This window comes from Myodes glareolus, chromosome 3 (genome assembly GCF_982192425.1).
Source record: "Myodes glareolus chromosome 3, mMyoGla1.1, whole genome shotgun sequence".
NCBI lineage: Eukaryota > Metazoa > Chordata > Mammalia > Rodentia > Cricetidae > Myodes > Myodes glareolus.
The window spans coordinates 69,790,953-69,808,570 of NC_142028.1; the positions used below are offsets into that span (position 1 = coordinate 69,790,953).

General features: G+C 49.9%; 3 protein-coding genes across 4 annotated transcripts in view; 1 reads left to right on the forward strand and 2 right to left on the reverse strand.

Annotated features, from left to right (window-relative positions):
* Positions 1-36: 36 nt before the first annotated feature.
* Yrdc (yrdC N6-threonylcarbamoyltransferase domain containing) lies at positions 37-4,266 on the reverse strand. The gene is made up of 5 exons (XM_048434463.3): positions 3,864-4,266; positions 3,229-3,343; positions 3,021-3,140; positions 576-718; positions 37-304 (listed from the first exon to the last, which is right to left on the reverse strand). The coding sequence occupies exons 1-5, from the start codon at positions 4,253-4,255 to the stop codon at positions 232-234; spliced, it is 843 nt and encodes a 280-aa protein (XP_048290420.3). The 5' UTR covers positions 4,256-4,266; the 3' UTR covers positions 37-231.
* Positions 4,267-4,400: 134 nt separating this feature from the next.
* On the forward strand, positions 4,401-5,518 carry C3H1orf122 (chromosome 3 C1orf122 homolog). The gene is made up of 3 exons (XM_087904626.1): positions 4,401-4,506; positions 4,594-4,795; positions 5,047-5,518. Exons 1-3 carry the CDS (start codon positions 4,472-4,474, stop codon positions 5,140-5,142), a joined length of 333 nt encoding a protein of 110 aa, XP_087760752.1. The 5' UTR covers positions 4,401-4,471; the 3' UTR covers positions 5,143-5,518.
* A 117-nt stretch (positions 5,519-5,635) lies between these two features.
* Mtf1 (metal regulatory transcription factor 1) overlaps positions 5,636-17,618 on the reverse strand; it is a 47,469-nt gene continuing 35,486 nt past the window's right edge. Inside the window, exons 8-11 of one of the 2 annotated variants that reach the window (XM_048434466.3) lie at positions 16,770-16,872; positions 15,745-16,343; positions 12,435-12,495; positions 5,636-10,546 (exon numbers count right to left, since the gene is read on the reverse strand). In XM_048434466.3, the coding sequence (XP_048290423.1) occupies positions 10,350-10,546; positions 12,435-12,495; positions 15,745-16,343; positions 16,770-16,872 (960 nt within the window). In that variant the 3' untranslated portion in view covers positions 5,636-10,349. Of the gene's footprint in view, positions 10,547-12,434; positions 12,499-15,744; positions 16,344-16,769; positions 16,873-17,618 lie in introns of both variants that reach the window. The other variant, XM_048434465.3, reaches the window with a different exon arrangement.

Genomic DNA, 17,618 nt, shown 5'->3' on the forward strand with positions numbered 1-17,618 from the left:
GTGTGCTACCACCGCCAGGCTTCTAAGAATGTTCTTACCTTTGTTCAATTTTTGATTGATATAAGAACCTACAAGGCTCAACCTGCAGCTTCTGGACTACAGTATTCAGAGAGAGATGTTCCCTAAAAAGCCAGGCTACATGCGTAGCTCCAGGAGCCTCTGCCAATGAGGCCTTGCTAACCAGTTAGCAGACACACAGTATCCAGCATAGTCCTCCAATCCTCCCAATCTTCATGAGCAGGACCCCTGTGAAGGGAGCAGCCCATATTTCTGTTGGAGGATGGTTGTAGTGTTTTCCAGAGCACTGAGGAAGACACAGAAGGCAGTTACAGTCTGACTTCTCACGGCACTGAGCCCACCAGTCTGAAGAGTAATCAATAAAGATTACTGTCCTGTGCCCTGTTCATCAAACTTGATGAACCCTAAAAAGCCCGCCATACCAGCAACTTTAGTCCCAGCCCACTCACCGCCTCCCCGCCCCCAAACAATGCAAGCTGGGAATCAACTCGGTACATTAAAGCTCCTCTTTCTCCAACTTCCTTCACAGACCCCAGTGGCACAGGAAAGAGCCTTACCAACCCGGGCGAATAATGGTAAACTTTCCAGGCACAGATAAGTCAACCACAGTAGAGCCGAGGCGGCACTCAGGGCTCTGACTATCTCCAATTGGTCCCCCATCAATGACCAGGGACAAGTGAGGCCAGAGGTCTTGGAACTCCTGAAAAGAAGGAGATGGCCATATTGTCATCCTGCACACATGGCTCACATTTAAATTCAGGCATCTTCCTCTAAGCAGAGGAGAAATCTCTTAATTATGCTCAGCCATGTCAAGGGCACAATGAGCATCTAGTTTGCAGCCCCCTTACAAGTTACACCTTACATACAGAAAATCTTAATGTACCAAAAGGAAATCCCAGTACTACAGAGGCTTTAGAGGTGTAGGTCCAATAAGTGGTTCACTGGGTTTGAGCCCAGAGATGTAGGCTTTAACCTTGGACTTTCCATCACATCTGTATGGTACATGAAATTATTTCATCTAGATTCCTAAAGTGAGAGCCAGCCGAGGTGACTAGCAAGGGTCTTTCCAGATCTAGCAGCCAGATCCTGGACCTCAATGGAAGTCAATCAAGCTCAGAGCATGAAGAAGAAAACAGGGTGGACTCTGCAAACCCACGTCACCAGCACTCAGTCCTTGGGCTGTGCTATTAAAGGAGAGTCTTTCTGCCCCCAGTGAAGAGTCTCTACTGCAGTTAGGCCTGGGTCTTGGTGATAGGGCGATCATAAATACCAGTTATAAATAAACAATGACTGTGCTAGTTCAGGGTTGGTAACAAGGTAAGAACCACCCTCTCCTCTGGTAGCATTCCCACTGGCTCCCTAATTGTACAGATCCCAAGAGCAAACAAAGTAGAACTGCCATTTCCAAGGCCCCCATCACTTAATTGCACCTTACTTAGATGTTGTAAAAACAGAGCAAAGTTTATGCTCATTTGTTCTAAACCATATAGCCAAGACAGGGTTAAGATGATTTTATCTCAGGCCTATCTGGCAAGTAGAGATAGAACAGCAGGTATTAGGTGAGCCCAGGTGTGCTGGCATAGATTCCAAAATGAAGCCTTAGGATCCTGAGAGTTCAAGGGCAGCATGAGCCACAGTCGTAAGACCCTGCCCTAAGCCTTTAATTCCAACACTTGGGAAGCAAAGGCAGTTCAAAGTCAGCCGGTTCTATATAAGGAGTTCAAGGGCTACATAGTAAGACCCTGTCTCAAAAACACTGTCTCCCCCACCCCAAAAAAGAACTGGCAAAAAGACTGTCATTTAATGGCTGTGACAGAGAACTGATGTTTCCGAGCCCCCAGCACTACTTTCGAGTGTCTGACAACTGCTCCCCTCACAAGGATGTCTTTACTTCCTATAACCTTTTCTACTTTTGTTTTTTGAAACAGGGTTTCTCTATGAAGTTCTAGAACTTGCTCTGTAGACCAGGTTGGTCTCGAACTCAAAGAAATCCACCTGCCTCTGTCTCCCGAGTGCTGGGATTAAAGGTGTGAATCACCACCTCCCAGCATCTTTTCTATTATTATACATACAAAGAGTACATCTGTTCTTCCCTGGCCTCTCAAGATAAATGTTTCAATGCCTTAAAAAAAAAAAAAAAGGTTTTGGGGGACTGGAGAGATAGCTCAGCAGTTAAGAGCACTGGCTGTTCTTCCAGAGAACCAAGGTTCAATTCCTAGCACCCACAAGGCAGTTCACAACTGTCTGTAACTCCAGTTCCAATCTGATACCTCACACAGACATATATGCAGGTAAAATACCAATGCATATAAAATAAACCATTAAAAATCCAAGAAGTGATGTGGGATTCCCCTCTGTATGCTGTGAATGTTTTATTATCATTGGTTAATAAAGAAGCTGCTTTGGCCTAGGGCAGGGCAGAATACAGCTGGGCAGAAAAACTAAATTGAATGCAGGGAGGAAGAAGGCAGAGTCAGGGAGATGCCGACCAGTCCCGGAGGAAACAAGACGTGTAGAAAATGAGGTAACGTCACAGCCACGTGGCAATACAAGAACAGAAATGGGTTAATTTAAGATAAAGCTAGCTAGGAATACGCCTGAGTTGTTGGCAAAACAGTGTTATAATTAATATAGTTTCTGTGTGATTATCCGGGTCTGGGTGGTCGTGAAACAAAAGTAGTCTTCATCTACACAGGTAGTGGTGGCTCATGCCTTTAATACCAGCAGAGGCAGGCAGAGCTCGAGTTCAAGGACAGCTCCCATCACGAAACACAACAAAACAAGAAGATTTTCTTGCCTTGGCCTCTTAGTGCTGGCACTACAAGTATGCAGCACCTGGCCCCTTCCAATATTTTTTCATCTGGATGTCCTCCCTAAACCATACCACATGGGTAGCCTTTTTATTGTTGTGCCAAAGGCCCAAACTTCAGCCAGGCAATCCGAGTGCTGCCTTACTGGTTCTGAGGAAACAGCAGTTTTAGCCTACTGGGGTCAATTCTCACCTCAACACTCAGAGAACTGGCTTGGGAGCTGAGGTTGGCACTGGTGAGTGCAATTGGTCCCCCAAACGTTTGGGCCAAGTCCAGCATGAAGGCGTGGTTAGGTATCCGGATGCCAACCAGCTGTGAAGCAAGAGAAGGGAGCATGAGGAAGGCTTCAGGGACCGGCAGGCGTCTGAATTAGATCACAGGAAAAGCGACTGTGACTCACAGGAGTAAAGGGGTTCAGATCTTTGTTGAGCTCCCCGGAGCGCTGCATCACCAGGGTCACTGGTCCTGGCAACAGGTCCTCCAGGAGCTCCTTGGGTACGCTCACCTGGCAGTACCTGGAGGCAAAAGAGCACAGATCCACTCCAGATCACCGGGATAGACCTTTTTGGACTGAAGGCAGATGCGGGAGAGGGCTCCTGTGGGATCTGCCTGCCTCCCTACTTCCTCAGAGTTCTGGCACAAGGCAGAACGCCAGAGAAGTATCTCGGGCTTAAAGTCCACACGCCTGTCTCGGCGACAATACCCACAGCGCCGTGACACCATAAACAGAACCTCCAACTATTTTATCGTCGCACTCCTAAACTGTGACCGCGATTCCTTCTTCCCGCGGGCCTCCCCACTCCGTACATCACAAGGGCACCGAGGGAACAGTTGCCACGCTCGCCCAGTTCGGCGCCCCGATCAGCGCGCGGAGCCTGGCACGCGTTAAGCGCTCCCAACACATTTCCAGTTCCGGATTCCTCGGTGAGCCAGGACAAGCCCCTCCCGCGCTCGGCGCCTCAGTCTCCCAAGCCTGTCACCGGAAACCCCTCCCGCGGTGCCGCCTCCAGTGGGGCCGGGTCGGGGCGGCCTCACCTGTAGACGTCGGCCACGCGGCCTAGGCACACGGCCAGCGGCTTGGCCTCGCTGCGGCCCTTGAGGCGATAGACGCAGCCCAGGGCCGCCGAGCAGCTCGCGGAGCAGGCCAGACCATACAGCGTGTCAGTTGGGACCGCCACCACGGCGCCGGCGCGCAGCTCGGCCACGGCGGCCCGCAGCGCCTCGGTCCAACCGGAGCGCTCGGGGCTTGCGGCCTGCACGGCCCCGCTCTCCGGAAGCCGCAACAACCGGACCCCCGGCACCGCCGGAGCCGGCGCGGGCGGGCGTAGAAGGCGGCAGCTGCGGCCAGAGCCCGCTGGCCCGTCGCTCAGCCCCATGCCGGCCGCCACCGCGGCCCTCAGCCCCGCACACGGACGCGCAGTAGACATCCGCCCAGACCCGCTTCCGGGAGGAAGTGACGCACGCGCCCAACTTCCGGCCCCCGAGGCTCGGCCCCGCCTCCGCGCCGGGCAACTTAAAGGGACCGCGACCCCCAGGCGACTTGAAGGAGACCGGTGGGGACGGGGCGGGGCGCAACTTAGTGGAGCCCTCGCGCGGCGCCGGGGCGGGGACGGTCGGCAGGGGGGGGTGGTGGTCGGGCTGCGATGGAGTGGGGCCCGGGCGCAGGCTGGTCACGGGGGTGAGAGCGGGCCCGCGGGGCGGGGGGCTGGGGCCGCGACCTCGCGCCGCCCTGCGCCGGCCCTGACGCCGTCTCTCTCCCGGGCAGGGAGGCTGCCGGCGTGGACCGCGGGAAGGCGGGGCTGGGGCTCGGCGGGAGGCCACCCCCGCAGCCGCCCCGGGATGAGCGCGCCCAGCAACTGCTGGACGCCGTGGAGCAGCGGCAGCGGCAGCTCCTGGACACCATCGCCGCCTGCGAGGAGATGCTGCGGCAGCTGGGCCGCCGGCGTCCGGAGCCGGCTGGTGGCGGGGTCAGTGCCCATTCCGGGCTGGGCCTGGGGAGGTGGGGTCTCCTCACTGACTACACCGGCCAAGCTCGCCCCCGCCCCAGAGGAGGAGGGTGGAGGCGCATCCCCACCTCTCCGCACTTAACCTCCTTTGATCTGGGTGAGGTTTTGAGAAAGTACGGTATTGTCGAGATGCCAAGTGGCCTTATCCTTGCGGGGCCTAACCTAAAGCCTTTCCTCCCAGGCTCATTTCCCCCCTTTTCTGTTTCAACTAGAACGGTTCAGCCAAGTCCGGAACGCCGCCCCAGTCAGCTGTATCCGCCAGAGGTGGCCTTTCAAAGGATGCTGGCGATGGAGCTGCGGAGCCTTGACCATTTCCTAGCCGGGCACCCTGACTTCTGTCCCTTTCCAGGGCCGGTGGCTGGACTCTGACCAACTCCCTTCACTAAAGGGGTCAGTCTTCACTGGCAGTTGCTGGTACTTGGCCCTCAGCCTGGGATGGCAACTCTACTAGCAGCTGGGTTCACTCCTACGTCGTCCTGGCTGAAGGCAGTACTGTGTTTTGAAATGTAGCCAACGAATATCCAGTCTGGAGTACTCGGATTCCGGCAGGCCAGCAGTGCTGGCCAGAGTGGTCTGGCCTGCTTTGGGGGTTCCAGGTGGTATTACATGTTCATTTCATGCTTTGGGGGCTCCCAGCCCCATAAAACACTTCAGCAGAGTATTGATTAAAAGGAAACCTGCAGACTCCTGGTGACCGGCCTTTCCTTTCTGTCCCCCCTCCAAGACTTGATGACTGGGCAGTGGGGAGTGGGGTTGAGAATGTCACCCAGCGACAGGGATGGGAAGTAATGCCACAGGTACTACCAGATTTAAATAAGCATTTAATTAAGATTTCATTAGTATTTAATATTGCTTTTTCAATTCCAAAAAGTTAAATTTTCACTTCATAGCAGATATTTTAAAGTACAATATTAAGTTTATACAAAATGAGCAATTAAGCAAACACCATTATTTCACATTCTTCAAAAATACAAATTCGTATTTCTTTTTTGGGTTTGGAAGTTTCTTCCTTTGGAAGTACTGAACCTGTAACGTTTTCATATCGCTCAGTGGAAGTCCATTGTTCCCATGTTTTACATTTAAAATAAATTTGATACTTTTACATAATCCAAATAAAACTATTTGGGACTTAAAAACTTGTCACCAAGACCACTGGCCAATGATTTAGTGTGTGTTAGAAAAGAGAATTTGTGGCCTTTTTGGGCTAGGTCTGAGCCAGAAAAGCCTGTTTTCAACCACTTTCCCCAAACTGGAACTAAAAGTTCACAGGAAAAGGGAATAGTTGCCTGGAACTCCAACCTCAGTGACATTTTCTCCAAAGCACAACAAAAGATGCAGACTGTTGAATCTAACAGCCCTTGGGAGGCCTGAGAACACACGAGGCCAGGACAGACGAGCCTCTGACTTGGCACCACGAGGGCAATGAGGATATTGCAAAAACACCCTAGGTTTTGGTGGAAAAAAGTTTTACGAAAAAATTTCCTGTAAAAAAAGTAGAAACTGCATTGTTGAGAAAGTGACGTGACATATCACTTGTTTTTGGCCCAGTAGGCCACCACCAGAGGAACAATGCATGGTTTTTAAACCCCACTTGTACTATAATATCCCTTGACAGATGCAATGACTCGCATTTTCAGTGCAGACCGAGAAGCCCTCTCACCACCAGGAGTAACAGTGAGAAATGCCCAGGCTAATGATCAGCCTCCCAAGAACTGGGGCATAAGAAATGAGACCCTTTTATCTTTGCCCCAAAAATATTCCAGAAACAGGCCAAACAGATTGACCAATCAGAAATATGTATTATCTGGCTTTGCGGTTGAACGTCTTCCACCCCAAATAGGAGGTGGACGGTTTCCCAGCTATGTCACAGCAGAACCGCTTGCAGACTGCGTGGAAAAATTGCTCTGGCTGAAGGGTTTTTAAGATGAGGTGGGAGCCCGGGAGGGAGATTATTAGCGGCTTTATGACGGGATTTGAGGAAGCCCGTAGTCTGCTTTGAGCCAACTCAGGTAGTGCAGAGGACAGTACAGAAATGGCTTGTATTGCCCATTCCTTTCTTCCAACATATTTCTGATTGGGGGGTGTAGAAAAGAAAGCTGTAAACGAGCAATAGCGGTGCAGTTCCACAATCAGGAGTTTCAGTGACACTGGAGAAGCCGTTACCTTCAGTGGATGTGATTACAGATATGAAAGTCTAGAAGGTGCAGAAGTCTAGAAGGACAGGGAACAACCTGCCCTTCCAGGAATCATTTTGTCATGGTGAAGAGGGGAAGGATAGCAGGGGAACCAAGAAGTGGCAGAAAGGGGGCTCAACAGTCAGAAGAAAACAGCTGCAGCAGTTCCGCGGAGGGCCTGAGGGGGGCGCCTGGGACTCACAGGGAAGACTTGCATAGATTGAGCAGCTGCTGAGATGCAGAAGTGTTTCCCTATGGACAGCTTCAGCACAGGGCTGACGGAAAACAGGCTGGGCCAGGGCCACATGGGAGAACAACTGTCAAGCTACGCATGTATTGCACTGAAGTAAGTGCTTTTCTTTTCACACCTCAACTTTTTAATAGGAGCAAAAAATAAAACTTTGTGGAAAGTGTGTGTGTATACACACACACACACATACACAACAGAAATTGCAGCAATTGGGTTAAAGATAAAGTAACCTAAAGTGCTTTTTATTTTATTATTTCTTTAATATACCAATATGAGGTTCTGCAAATTTGTCCCTCTGGACACATTCAGCATCATACAAAGCCTCATCTACCTCCATTACCCCATCGGTCCACTGCCCTGACTTGGAAAAACCACCTTTTCCCATGTATTGACTCTCTGGAAGCAAAAGGAAGTCCCCTCGCCTTCTCCCTAGAGAGGTCCCACATCTCAAGGCCTCTCCTTAGCGCTGTACCGGTGATCTTCTAAACTTGAGTAAGTCAATAATGGCACGACTCCAGTCACCAAACTAGTGCTGCCCAGACCCTGTCGAGGAGACTGAGCCACCTTTGCTCAGCTTTGCCCTCCTGTCTGGGAAGGACCACATTTATAAGGCAGTTTGGTGGGACCAAGATTACCTAACTACCTCTTAAATCCACCAGGTCCACTCTCCACCCTTGTGGACTAGTGTCTTGGAAGGGTCTAAACTGGGATGCTAGTGGTAGCCCAGGTGTGCTCTACAGGGTGACAATGGTGAAGGCTGCCATGGGAGGGAGAAAAGGCTTACATCCACCTGCCAGAATCCACTCTGCTTAGCTTTACCCTAAGTTCATTCCCCTGAGAAACCACTCTCCAGGAAGGGTCTTTCTGGCTCTAGTTTTGCCAGGGTCCTTGGCCTTAGAGGCTGGGCTTCTGGGAGGAGGCTGGGAGGAGAGCTGACACGGCCCAGCAGGGAAGGCTGGCTAGCCTGCGGAACACACCTGGCCCTGCACAACTACTGGTTTTTAAGCACATTCCTCAATTTCCAAAAGTTATTTGAAGCTGAGAGTCTCTTATGTTCTACAGCCACCCACAAAGACAAATACTTAACTCTTGGAGCTGGAAACACGTCAGCCTTAACACTGCTTAAATGCTTCTTCCATACCTGCAACTGTGGAGAACGAAAAGCCAGTGACCCAGGAAGAAACCATTAAGAGCACAGCCTGAGCTAACCAAGCCATATTTAAACCATTACAACCTTCCACACATCTTACCTGGGCCCCTTTCCTATGTCAGCTCCCAGCGAACCAGAACCCCATGGCGTCCCATTCACTGCTCTCCTCAGAAGTCAGAAAGAAACATCAAGGGCCCGACGCAAAGCTTCCTGGTCGGCTGCACCCACTTCTTCCTATTACCACTGCCATGACTCTCTTGGTCAATTGTTTGGGAATACCTTGCCTCTAGACAAGGGCCTTCTGAAAGGACACCATCCTGACTGGCTCCAGGAGGGCAACCTACACAGCTTTCTCATCTTGTCTGGGCCCTGGACCTTGCTCCGTGAAGGAGGCCGAGACCTCCAGACCCCAGGCCGGACCATGGAGCTTTCCAAACCAGCGGAAGGACAGAAGCTTCCGTTTTCCTATGGATTGTACTTATTTTTGAAGAGGCAGTAACCTGGAGCCAAAGGCAGGTAGATGGACACAAGTCTATACACTAATTAAAAAAAAATCCTATAATACAACTTAATGAAACATTCCAAATGAGGTAACTGACTGCAAGCTTCAGGCTTTTTGGTGGAAGGGGAATTTTTGTTTTACCCTGAGTAGAAGATTATCATTTTCATTTTTATTCCTTTTTGTTTAGAAATCACATCCTTGTTTGCACTGTGCAAGGCTATATGCAAAATCTAGAGATGTGAGGATGGAGATGGGAGGGGATAAACAAAAGCCTGGCTAGACCTGGGTACCACCTGCTACTTCATCCAACCCCCTTAGCTCTGTACCTTCTTGGGAGAAGCAGCCCTTCTGCTCTGAGGCAGCAGGCAGACCCTGGCAGCCACTGGCCATCAGCCCTGCATTCACTATGGATAAAATAGGGTGTTTCCTTAGGAGAGATGCAGTCCAAACTTCTAGCCCTGACAAGCACTGAGAAATGCGAAGAGCCCAGAAGGCAAGGACTTGGCTTTGCTAGAGCCAGCTCTAGCCAGGATTAACAGAGTTGTCAAAAACTGTCTCAGGGCCCTGTAGAACCACCTCATCCCCATGGCCAGGGGCCTGATGCTGCTCGCTTGGATTGAGCAGGACACAGGACAGGCCCCTCTGCATCTACTCCAAGCTCTACAGAAACAAAGCGCCAAGAACAAAACAATCTCACCCTGTCTAGCTCATAACTCTCACCTGCCCTTGCCACTGCCCGCTTCCACAGAACAGTGGTCTGGCCCTCCAGAGAGATGTCACCTCAGATTCAAAAAGACAGAGAGGGAGGAGCAACACGCAGCACACTGCACTTCCTGCCCATCCACAAGGACCCCAGTGCAATGATGGGCAGCACCAAATTGATGGAAACCACACCCATTCATTTAGAACTTTTATGCACACGTAACCTTAGTTTCCAAGTTCACATAACAATAAGCAAAAGTGACACACAGTGCAGCCAGACAGTCCACTTATAACTTAGCTTTTTTTTCTTTTTCTTTTTTTTCTTTTTTTGTTTTCCTCCAAAGATCAGTTCCTTAAAATGGATGTTCCTGGGATATGAGTAAAGAAAATACGTCTGAAAGGTGAGGCTTTCAGATGGCAGATTTCTTCATCCTTCCAATTTCTGACCCCATGATGGCAGCATCACACCCGCTGCTTCCTGCTCACCCTGTTCCTGAAGGGGCGTGCATAGGCTCGTCCCCCGAGAAGCTGCTGGCCAGGCCGTCTCTTCTACCCTGCAGTAGTGCTTCACTCGGAACTGGATTGGACGGGGTGTCCAGGCTGTGAGGGACAGGAACTCTGACACATCCATGGCACTTAACATTTCGGAGGGTCTGAGGAGCCTCAGCCTGTCTGCTTTGCTCACAGGAGGAGGGTCCAGTAGAGGAGGATGAGGGGGGCAAGGGTGAGGGAGAAGTCTAGGGTGGCAGCTGCAGGTTGGGCCCATCAGGAGGCTGGGGGCTCAGCTCTGGAGGGGGTGGGGAAGAACAGCCCTTTCTCCGGCCGGCTGCCCGCTCCTTGGCAGAGTCCCGGCAGGCACACTGACACTGACAGGCCTCCTCTTGCTTGATGATGATCACAGGAACACTGAGGCCGATCTGCTGGACAGAGCTCCCTGTGGGAGAGGCGAGAGAGGAGCAGAGGCAAGATGGAGGGGGAGTATGGACTGGGAAGAACTGAATGCTACCGAGACCAGGAAGGATAGGCAGGCAAGATGCCACACTTTGGGTTTTGCTATGCTTTAAATTGGACCAGGTTCTTCCTCAGGGAAAAAGCCTGCCAGGTGCTCCCCCATCCCTTTATGATGCTCCCTTCTTAGAAGAGCCACCCACACAATCTAGAATGCACCCTGTCTCTCTCTGGTGCCCATCTGTGTAAGCCATAGCAAATGCGTCTCTTCTTGTCGGCATACTCTGGGCTCGTCCCTTTGCCTAAACTGGCAGGGCAGACAGTGCTGTTCTTTGGAAGAATTATTCTCATCTTTCAAGGTCCAACTGACTCTGCTTTCTTCCTGCCCCAGGTGGTGTTCCCTGCAAGCTGTGCAGACGACAGATCTGCGACAGCCAGTGCTGAACACCAGGCAAACGAACAGCATTGCTGTTTGCCTTCTGCACCCCTCTCCACACTGCACAGGACCTGCTCAGCTCCTTAGGACCATGTTTGACATATGGGAGATGTCAACTGCTTTCTTCCACAGCCAGCCTGGCATGTGTACACATTCACATCTGTTCTCAGTTCACGTTCATGTGTATTATGCACACATGTGCTCTGTATCCATTCTCAGTTCACGGTCATGTATATTTTTTTGTTTGTTTTGGTTTTTCGAGATAGGATTTCTCTGTAGCTTTGGAGCCTGTCCTGGAACTCACCCTGTAGACCAGGTTGGCCTTGAACTCAGGGATCCTCCTGTCTCTGTTTCCCGAGTGCTGGGATTAAAGGTGTGCGCCACCAGCACCTGGCTCATGTGAATTGTGCACGCATATGCTCTATATCCATTCTCGATTCACTTTCATGTGTATTATGCACACATAGGCTCTGTACTTAGCCAGGTTCTGTGTACAACAGATCTGAAGGCTATTAAGAGGACATAGAGTGGGAACAAGGTGCTCAGAGATCTCTCTTGTAAGTTCACTACAATCCTGGGGGAGTCAATGAATCTCTTTGGGCCCCAATGTTTTTGGTTTTGAAACGGTTTCTCTTTGTAGCCCTGGCTGGCCTCAAACTCACAGAGATCCACCTGTCTCTGCCTCCTGAGTGCTGGGATTAAAGATGTGTGCCACCAAGGCCCGGTTAGGTCCCAATTTTTATCTTTCCTTCCTTTTACCCTTATTTCACCCCCTTAACTATGTCAGTGCACCTGCCACAGCAGGATTTTTACCAGAGTGGACTAGAATTCACTACACAGCCCAGGCTAACCTGGAGCTGAATTCTCTCAATCCTCCTGCCTTAGCCCCACAGTGCTGGCAGGACAGACATGCACCACCATGCCTGATTCTGGGTTTAAAACATGAAAAGTTCCACATGAAAGCTCTAGCTGAGGGACACAGCCCAGCAGTACAAAGTTTGACTAGCAGGCACAAGCTGCTGGGTTCAGGCCTCAGTACCAGCAAAAGAGAAAAAGGAAACTGCACTCAAATGAAAGACCTTTCAGCTCTGCTAAGTCCCTGACCCAGATGCTGCAGCTGCTGCTGCTTACTGTAATTAAAAAAGAGCCCCGTGAATTAACACCTGCCCTCTTTAGCACTAGCTGTGATTTAGCCGTTCTCCCCTGGTTCCACTTACAAGCTCCATCGCAGGGAAAGCACTTGGACTGGGTAAATGGAATGGAGCCCACATTTTCACCAGCAGCACACTGGCTTCTGGTCACCATGAGAACATGTCTTCTCAGTAAACAATGGAATGTCAACTTAATTAAGGCTGTTTCATGATTTAAAAACCCTTAAAAGCTGAAGCAAGGACAAAGAGCCCATAGAACGTGGCTTTACCGCTATGGAATGACATACCTGTGCTACTGGCTACTGGCACCGCGGTGGTGAAATACACCTGCTCGACTTTCGATGCTTGCTGCTGAGGAAAACACAACACAACACAACAAAATCACACTATGGCCACTCCAATATGCGGCCATCCAAGGCTCCCAAGCCTCCCCAGTTGCAGTGGTCCCCCAGGAAGATAGAAAACCCTCAGTGTTGAGGCATGTCTGTACTGAAGGGTGTTTTGTTTGTGCACTGAGATGAGGTCACTGCGCTGTTTGACATTCCATGCTGGCATTAGAGCCAGCTTTGTCCCCATTACTTGGCTGTCTCCCAGCTGCCTAGTCCAGTGGATTGTATTTGTCCAAAGACTCCTCTGAGGTTGTTTTTCTCAAGTGATGGCCTTCTTAGAGGAAGTTCTGGGCTAGCTTTGCCCATCCCAATTCTCTTGTGAAAGCTGGAAAGTTCCTTTTGAGCCCTCAGGCTCTAGGCTGACCACCCAGGGCAGGTTAAGGTTATCTATAATAAACACATAGGACTCCAAAGGCTCAGGAGAGTTCTGCTGTGGGTCTTGGACTTGGCTAAACCAGATTCATGTCCGGGCAAATGAATGGACTTTTTCATTTGTTTTTGTTTTGTCTTATGAAACAAGTTCTCACTGTGTAGCCTGAGCTGGCCACAAATCTGCAATCCACCTGCCTCTACCTCCCATGCTGAGACTGTAGCCACATGATTTGAGTCATTAGAGCCCCGGTTTCCTATAAAGGCTGGGAAGCTAACTGAAGAGCCTCTCAAAGGCTGCTGAAGATGAATGGGGTGGTACACGAGAGCACTCAGCTCAGAGCAGTCAGTTCACATCAGCTTTTGTGGTGTTCCTAGAAAGACCACAAACTGCAGAGGCACACAGCACTCAGTGGGCTAAAGCTAGACTGTCAAGAGTTCAAGGCCAGTCTCGGTTCATAGTGAGTTTGAGACCAGATCTAATGTAATATTCCTCATCTCAAAAAATAAAACAAAAAATCCTGTACTAGAATCTCACTTTACTTCCTAATATATTAAGGGTTGCTGGAGGTTGGAGCTCAGCATTTGAGAGCACTGGTTGCTCTTCCAGAGACCAGAGTTCAATTCCCAGCACCTACATAGTAGCACACAGTGGCATCTACCCGGCAGTCTCTATCTCTAGTTCCAGGTGCCCTCTTCTGGCCTCCATAGGCACTGCACACAAGTGGTACACACAAGTAAATGCAAGCAAAATACCCCCACAAATAAAAACAATTTTCAAAAGTATTTTTGTATTCTTGTCTTAAAGGGGCTTTGTTTTAATCGTACTTTAAGACACACCATTCGTGCTTCACTAGGAGTCTGGGAAGAACCTGACTTCTAGCTAAGATATAAACAGAACTATGAGACAGAATGATGGCCGGCAGAGGAATGTGGCCCAGGAGCAGGGCACGGGCACAGTCTAGGCCCAGCACAGGGGGTAAAAAAAAAAAAAATGGGAGACACAAGTGTCCGGTCCTCCCCCAATACCCCTTTTTTCTTTACTTTTTATTTGAGGAGGGTGGAGACACAGGATCTGGCTTTATAGTCCAGGTTGGCCTTAAACTTAGTTCTCTTGCCTATACCTCCTGAGCAAAGGGGTTATAGGTATGAGGCCCATAGTGAAATATATGTAAACGATTCACATGGGAAAAGAATGACATTTGCTTTAACAGCTCCCCAGGGCAGATCCAGAAAAACAGTGCAGACTCTAGGCCGGCAGATGGGAGACAACACTGGAAAGCCATTCCAGTGACCCTGATCAGCTCATCACAGGTGTCGCCATGCCATTTCTAAACTCACTCTCCAGCTTGTTTAAACCCATGCACAAATTTCCCTCTGTAGTTCCTCCCACTTCCCACCCAATTCCTAGCCATGGCTCAAGGCCCACTTGACCTGTGTGACCATGCAAACCTCTGAGTGTCTGAACGCTCCAGAGGTAGCACAGTTCTGGGGACAGGCTCCACCTTGCCTTGTATGGGCTGGTCACTCTATTACGGCTTCTGAGGGCACCAGGCTAGCACGAGGTAGACAGACGTACAGACAACACATTCATACACAAAAACTAAAAATTAAACTGGGAAAGACTAAAAGAGGGCTGCAAGAGAGTTTAGTGGATCCTGGTTTGGTGGCCCAGGCCTTTAATCCCAGCACTCAGGAGGTAGAGGCAGGCAGAGCTCTGTGGGTTCAACACCAGCCTAGTCTACAGAGTGAGTTCCTGGATAGCTAGGGCTCTGTGGAGCGTCCCTATCCAAAAACAAATAAACAAAAAACCTTAGTAGGTAGAAACACCTGCCACCAAGAACTATCTCCCACAAGTTGTCCTCTGAGCTCCACACGTGCCAGGGCACACATGTGCCCCCCCTCAACAGAAACAAGTACCCTAACAGAGTGCACGGTTACTCCTTTCACACACAGTGAGAGCTCAACCAAAGGGCTTTGTTCTGCTTTGCTTCACTGCTGGTGTTATTGGGCTCTTTGCCTGGTGGTGATATTAATATTTTAGTCTCTTTACTTGAATGCACATCTTAAATAAATCATGCCTTTCATTTCTCTGTATCCTCCTGCACAGAATCTGGCAAATACTAGGCTCTCAAAGCACACTGACATGGTGGTCAAGTGACTTCCAGAGTCAAGACCAAATGCATTCTTAGAAAAGTACCCTGGGGCCTGGGGTGTGCTTGGTAGTGGAGCATTAGCCCAGCATGTGTATGGCAATGAGTCTGATTCCTTGTATTGCAAAAAGAAAAGAAGAAAATAAATAGATCTGCTTCCCAGACACTTCCTGGGCCTTTGGGGTCTGCTTCCTTTCACAGAAGAGTCCAATCTTTTGACGTTACAGGGTGATGATAAGCCTGTAATTTTGGCTAATGCTGAGCCAAATTCACTGCCATCCTGGGACACATGCAGCCCATAGGCCACGGGCCGGGTGTGCCTGTGTGGCACTAGATGACGTGATTAGCTTTAGAGGGAATATTTATTCAGATGTCGTCACTAGGTCAGCTTTGAAATTATTTTTCTTCATCTTTATCTTATATACTGATCCATTCCCCAGGATCTGCAACACTTTACTGGGGGGAATAGCTACGTGGATACATGTTTCAAGACAGACAAGCTAGCCATTTCCCCTTTGAAATAAAAGACTGAAGGCTGAGGATCCACTCATGGTAGAGCACTTGCCTTGCATGTGTGAGGGTTCAATCCCCATTACTACTAGAGAAAAGAAAGAAAGGAAGGAAGGAAGGGACGTGTCTGCTACACACACTTCATCCCACTGGGTGTGCGTATGGGTGATACTTACAATTTGTTCTTGGTTTTGTGGTGAACTGGTGGCACCATTCAATATCCACTGTAAGTTCTGCTCTCCCATGACTAGGCTGGACTGCAGAATTGCCGTGTTGGAAGTTGGGGTGATGGTTATGGTAGGATTATTAGTTAGGACAGAGTTGGCACCCAGGGGCAGAGTCCGGACCATAGCAGGCAGGGGCTCAGTAGTACTTTGTGGTGGGGCTGGTGCTGCCACAGCTGATGCCACTGCTGCGGCTGATGCAGGAGCCCCAGCAACAACAGAAAGTCCTGGTACGATGGTCTGGGGTGGCGCCTGGGGGTGCGGAAGAAACTCTTGATGATTAGCAGCAAACTGTGTGCTATGGGGAACAGGCACTTCTGGAGGTTGCAAAAGAGCAGGGGGGCTGCCAAATGCAGCCGGCTGGGAACCAGGTCCTAGGGAGGGAGCAGGTGGAGGAACGGACGGAGCTGAGGCTGGCAGCAAAGGCTGGGGTGGCTCAGAGATGCCAGGCTGCAGTACAAGCGGAAGAGATAGAGATGCTGAGTTTCCTGCAGGTGGTGGGACGTCACTGACTGACTCTGCATCACCATTAAAACTTTCGATCAAGGCAGCTGGCAAGGAAAAGAAGAAGAAACATGTATCCACGCCCCAAGCTTCATAGACACCACAAACACAGTCTTTACGGGCCAATCACTTCACGGCTAGCTGGCCTGGCTTCCTGATCAAGCACACTTTATAAAGATTAAGTAAATGTAACTAGAACAAAAGTACCCCGTGGTTCTTCTGCAAAGAGAAGAGGCAAGCCTTCTGGCATGATTAGTCAGAAGACATCTGGTCCTAGTAAGCTGTATTGTATAGACATTCCATTCCAGCGGTGTTACCTACACATCAGAAACCTCATGTGCGGGTCCCACTCACTCATGAACAGAGCAGTACACTAGAAGGAAAAATGTCCACAGAAATCCAACAAGAAACTGAAAAAGAGACCTTCCCTATGCATCCCGGGGAGTTGATTAAGGGCGAAGGTGAAAGCATACCTGTCTGCAGAGGGTCATCCTGAACTGCAGGGTCATCTGAGTTCTGGAACATTGATTCAAAGATGATTGCTGGTGAAATTGTGCTGAGGTCCTGGTCCTGTGTCTGAAAGGGAGAAAGGTAAGATGCATCATCCTGAGGGAGTCTCCCCTTGACAAACATCCACAAAAAGCAGGGGGACGACCCTCTGATAGGACTCCTCTTCCTTTCTCCCTTCTGTAGGTACTGGAGACTGAACCCAGGGCCCTGCACACCTTGGGCAAGAATTCCACTTCCAAGCTTCATCCCCAGTACTCATTTTTTTTTTTTTATTTTGAGACAGAGTCTCATTAAATTGTTCAAGCTGGTCCTGAACTGATCCTCCTGCCTCAGTCTTAGAGGACCAGGATCACAGGTGTGGACCATCATAGCCAGCATCATCTCCATCTCCTGCAAAGGGATGTGTATTTCCCTGAAACTGAGCCATGAGGAATTAGCAGCTCTGAATTGCAAGTCAATGACCAGTTCTTCTCGTACAAAGATTCACCAGAATGCAGGCACACGTTCAGGGATGCTGCTTGCATCATGCATTAGCAGAGGCAAGTAGCTGTGACAGAAACTATGGGCTCCGCAAAGCCTGCAATATTTACTCTATCATGTTTAAGTGGAAGGGGCTTGGGGATGGGCCAGGGCTTGGGGGTGAGGTGCACCCTGGACCCACATGATGCTAACAACCATCTATAACTCTAGTTCCAGGGGTTTCAATACCCTTTTCTGGCTTCCACGGGCAATAGTCATGTAGTGTGCAAGCAAAACACTCATGTACATAAAAATAAATCTAAATCGTATAAACCCTGTTTTAAAAGACCAAA

Bases quoted from the DNA above. Each gene is read 5' to 3' on its own strand.
- C3H1orf122 (XM_087904626.1), top strand. From the start codon at position 4,472: ATGGAGTGGGGCCCGGGCGCAGGCTGGTCACGGGG. The intron at 4,507-4,593 runs GTGAGAGCGGGC...TCTCCCGGGCAG, and splicing joins GGCGCAGGCTGGTCACGGGG to GGAGGCTGCCGGCGTGGACC. The intron at 4,796-5,046 runs GTCAGTGCCCAT...TGTTTCAACTAG, and splicing joins CGGAGCCGGCTGGTGGCGGG to AACGGTTCAGCCAAGTCCGG.
- Yrdc (XM_048434463.3), bottom strand. From the start codon at position 4,255: ATGTCTACTGCGCGTCCGTGTGCGGGGCTGAGGGCCGCGGTGGCGGCC. The intron at 3,344-3,863 runs GTGAGGCCGCCC...TTTTGCCTCCAG, and splicing joins CGCGTGGCCGACGTCTACAG to GTACTGCCAGGTGAGCGTAC. The intron at 719-3,020 runs GTGAGAATTGAC...CCTTCTTTTCAG, and splicing joins CCAGTTCTCTGAGTGTTGAG to GAGTTCCAAGACCTCTGGCC.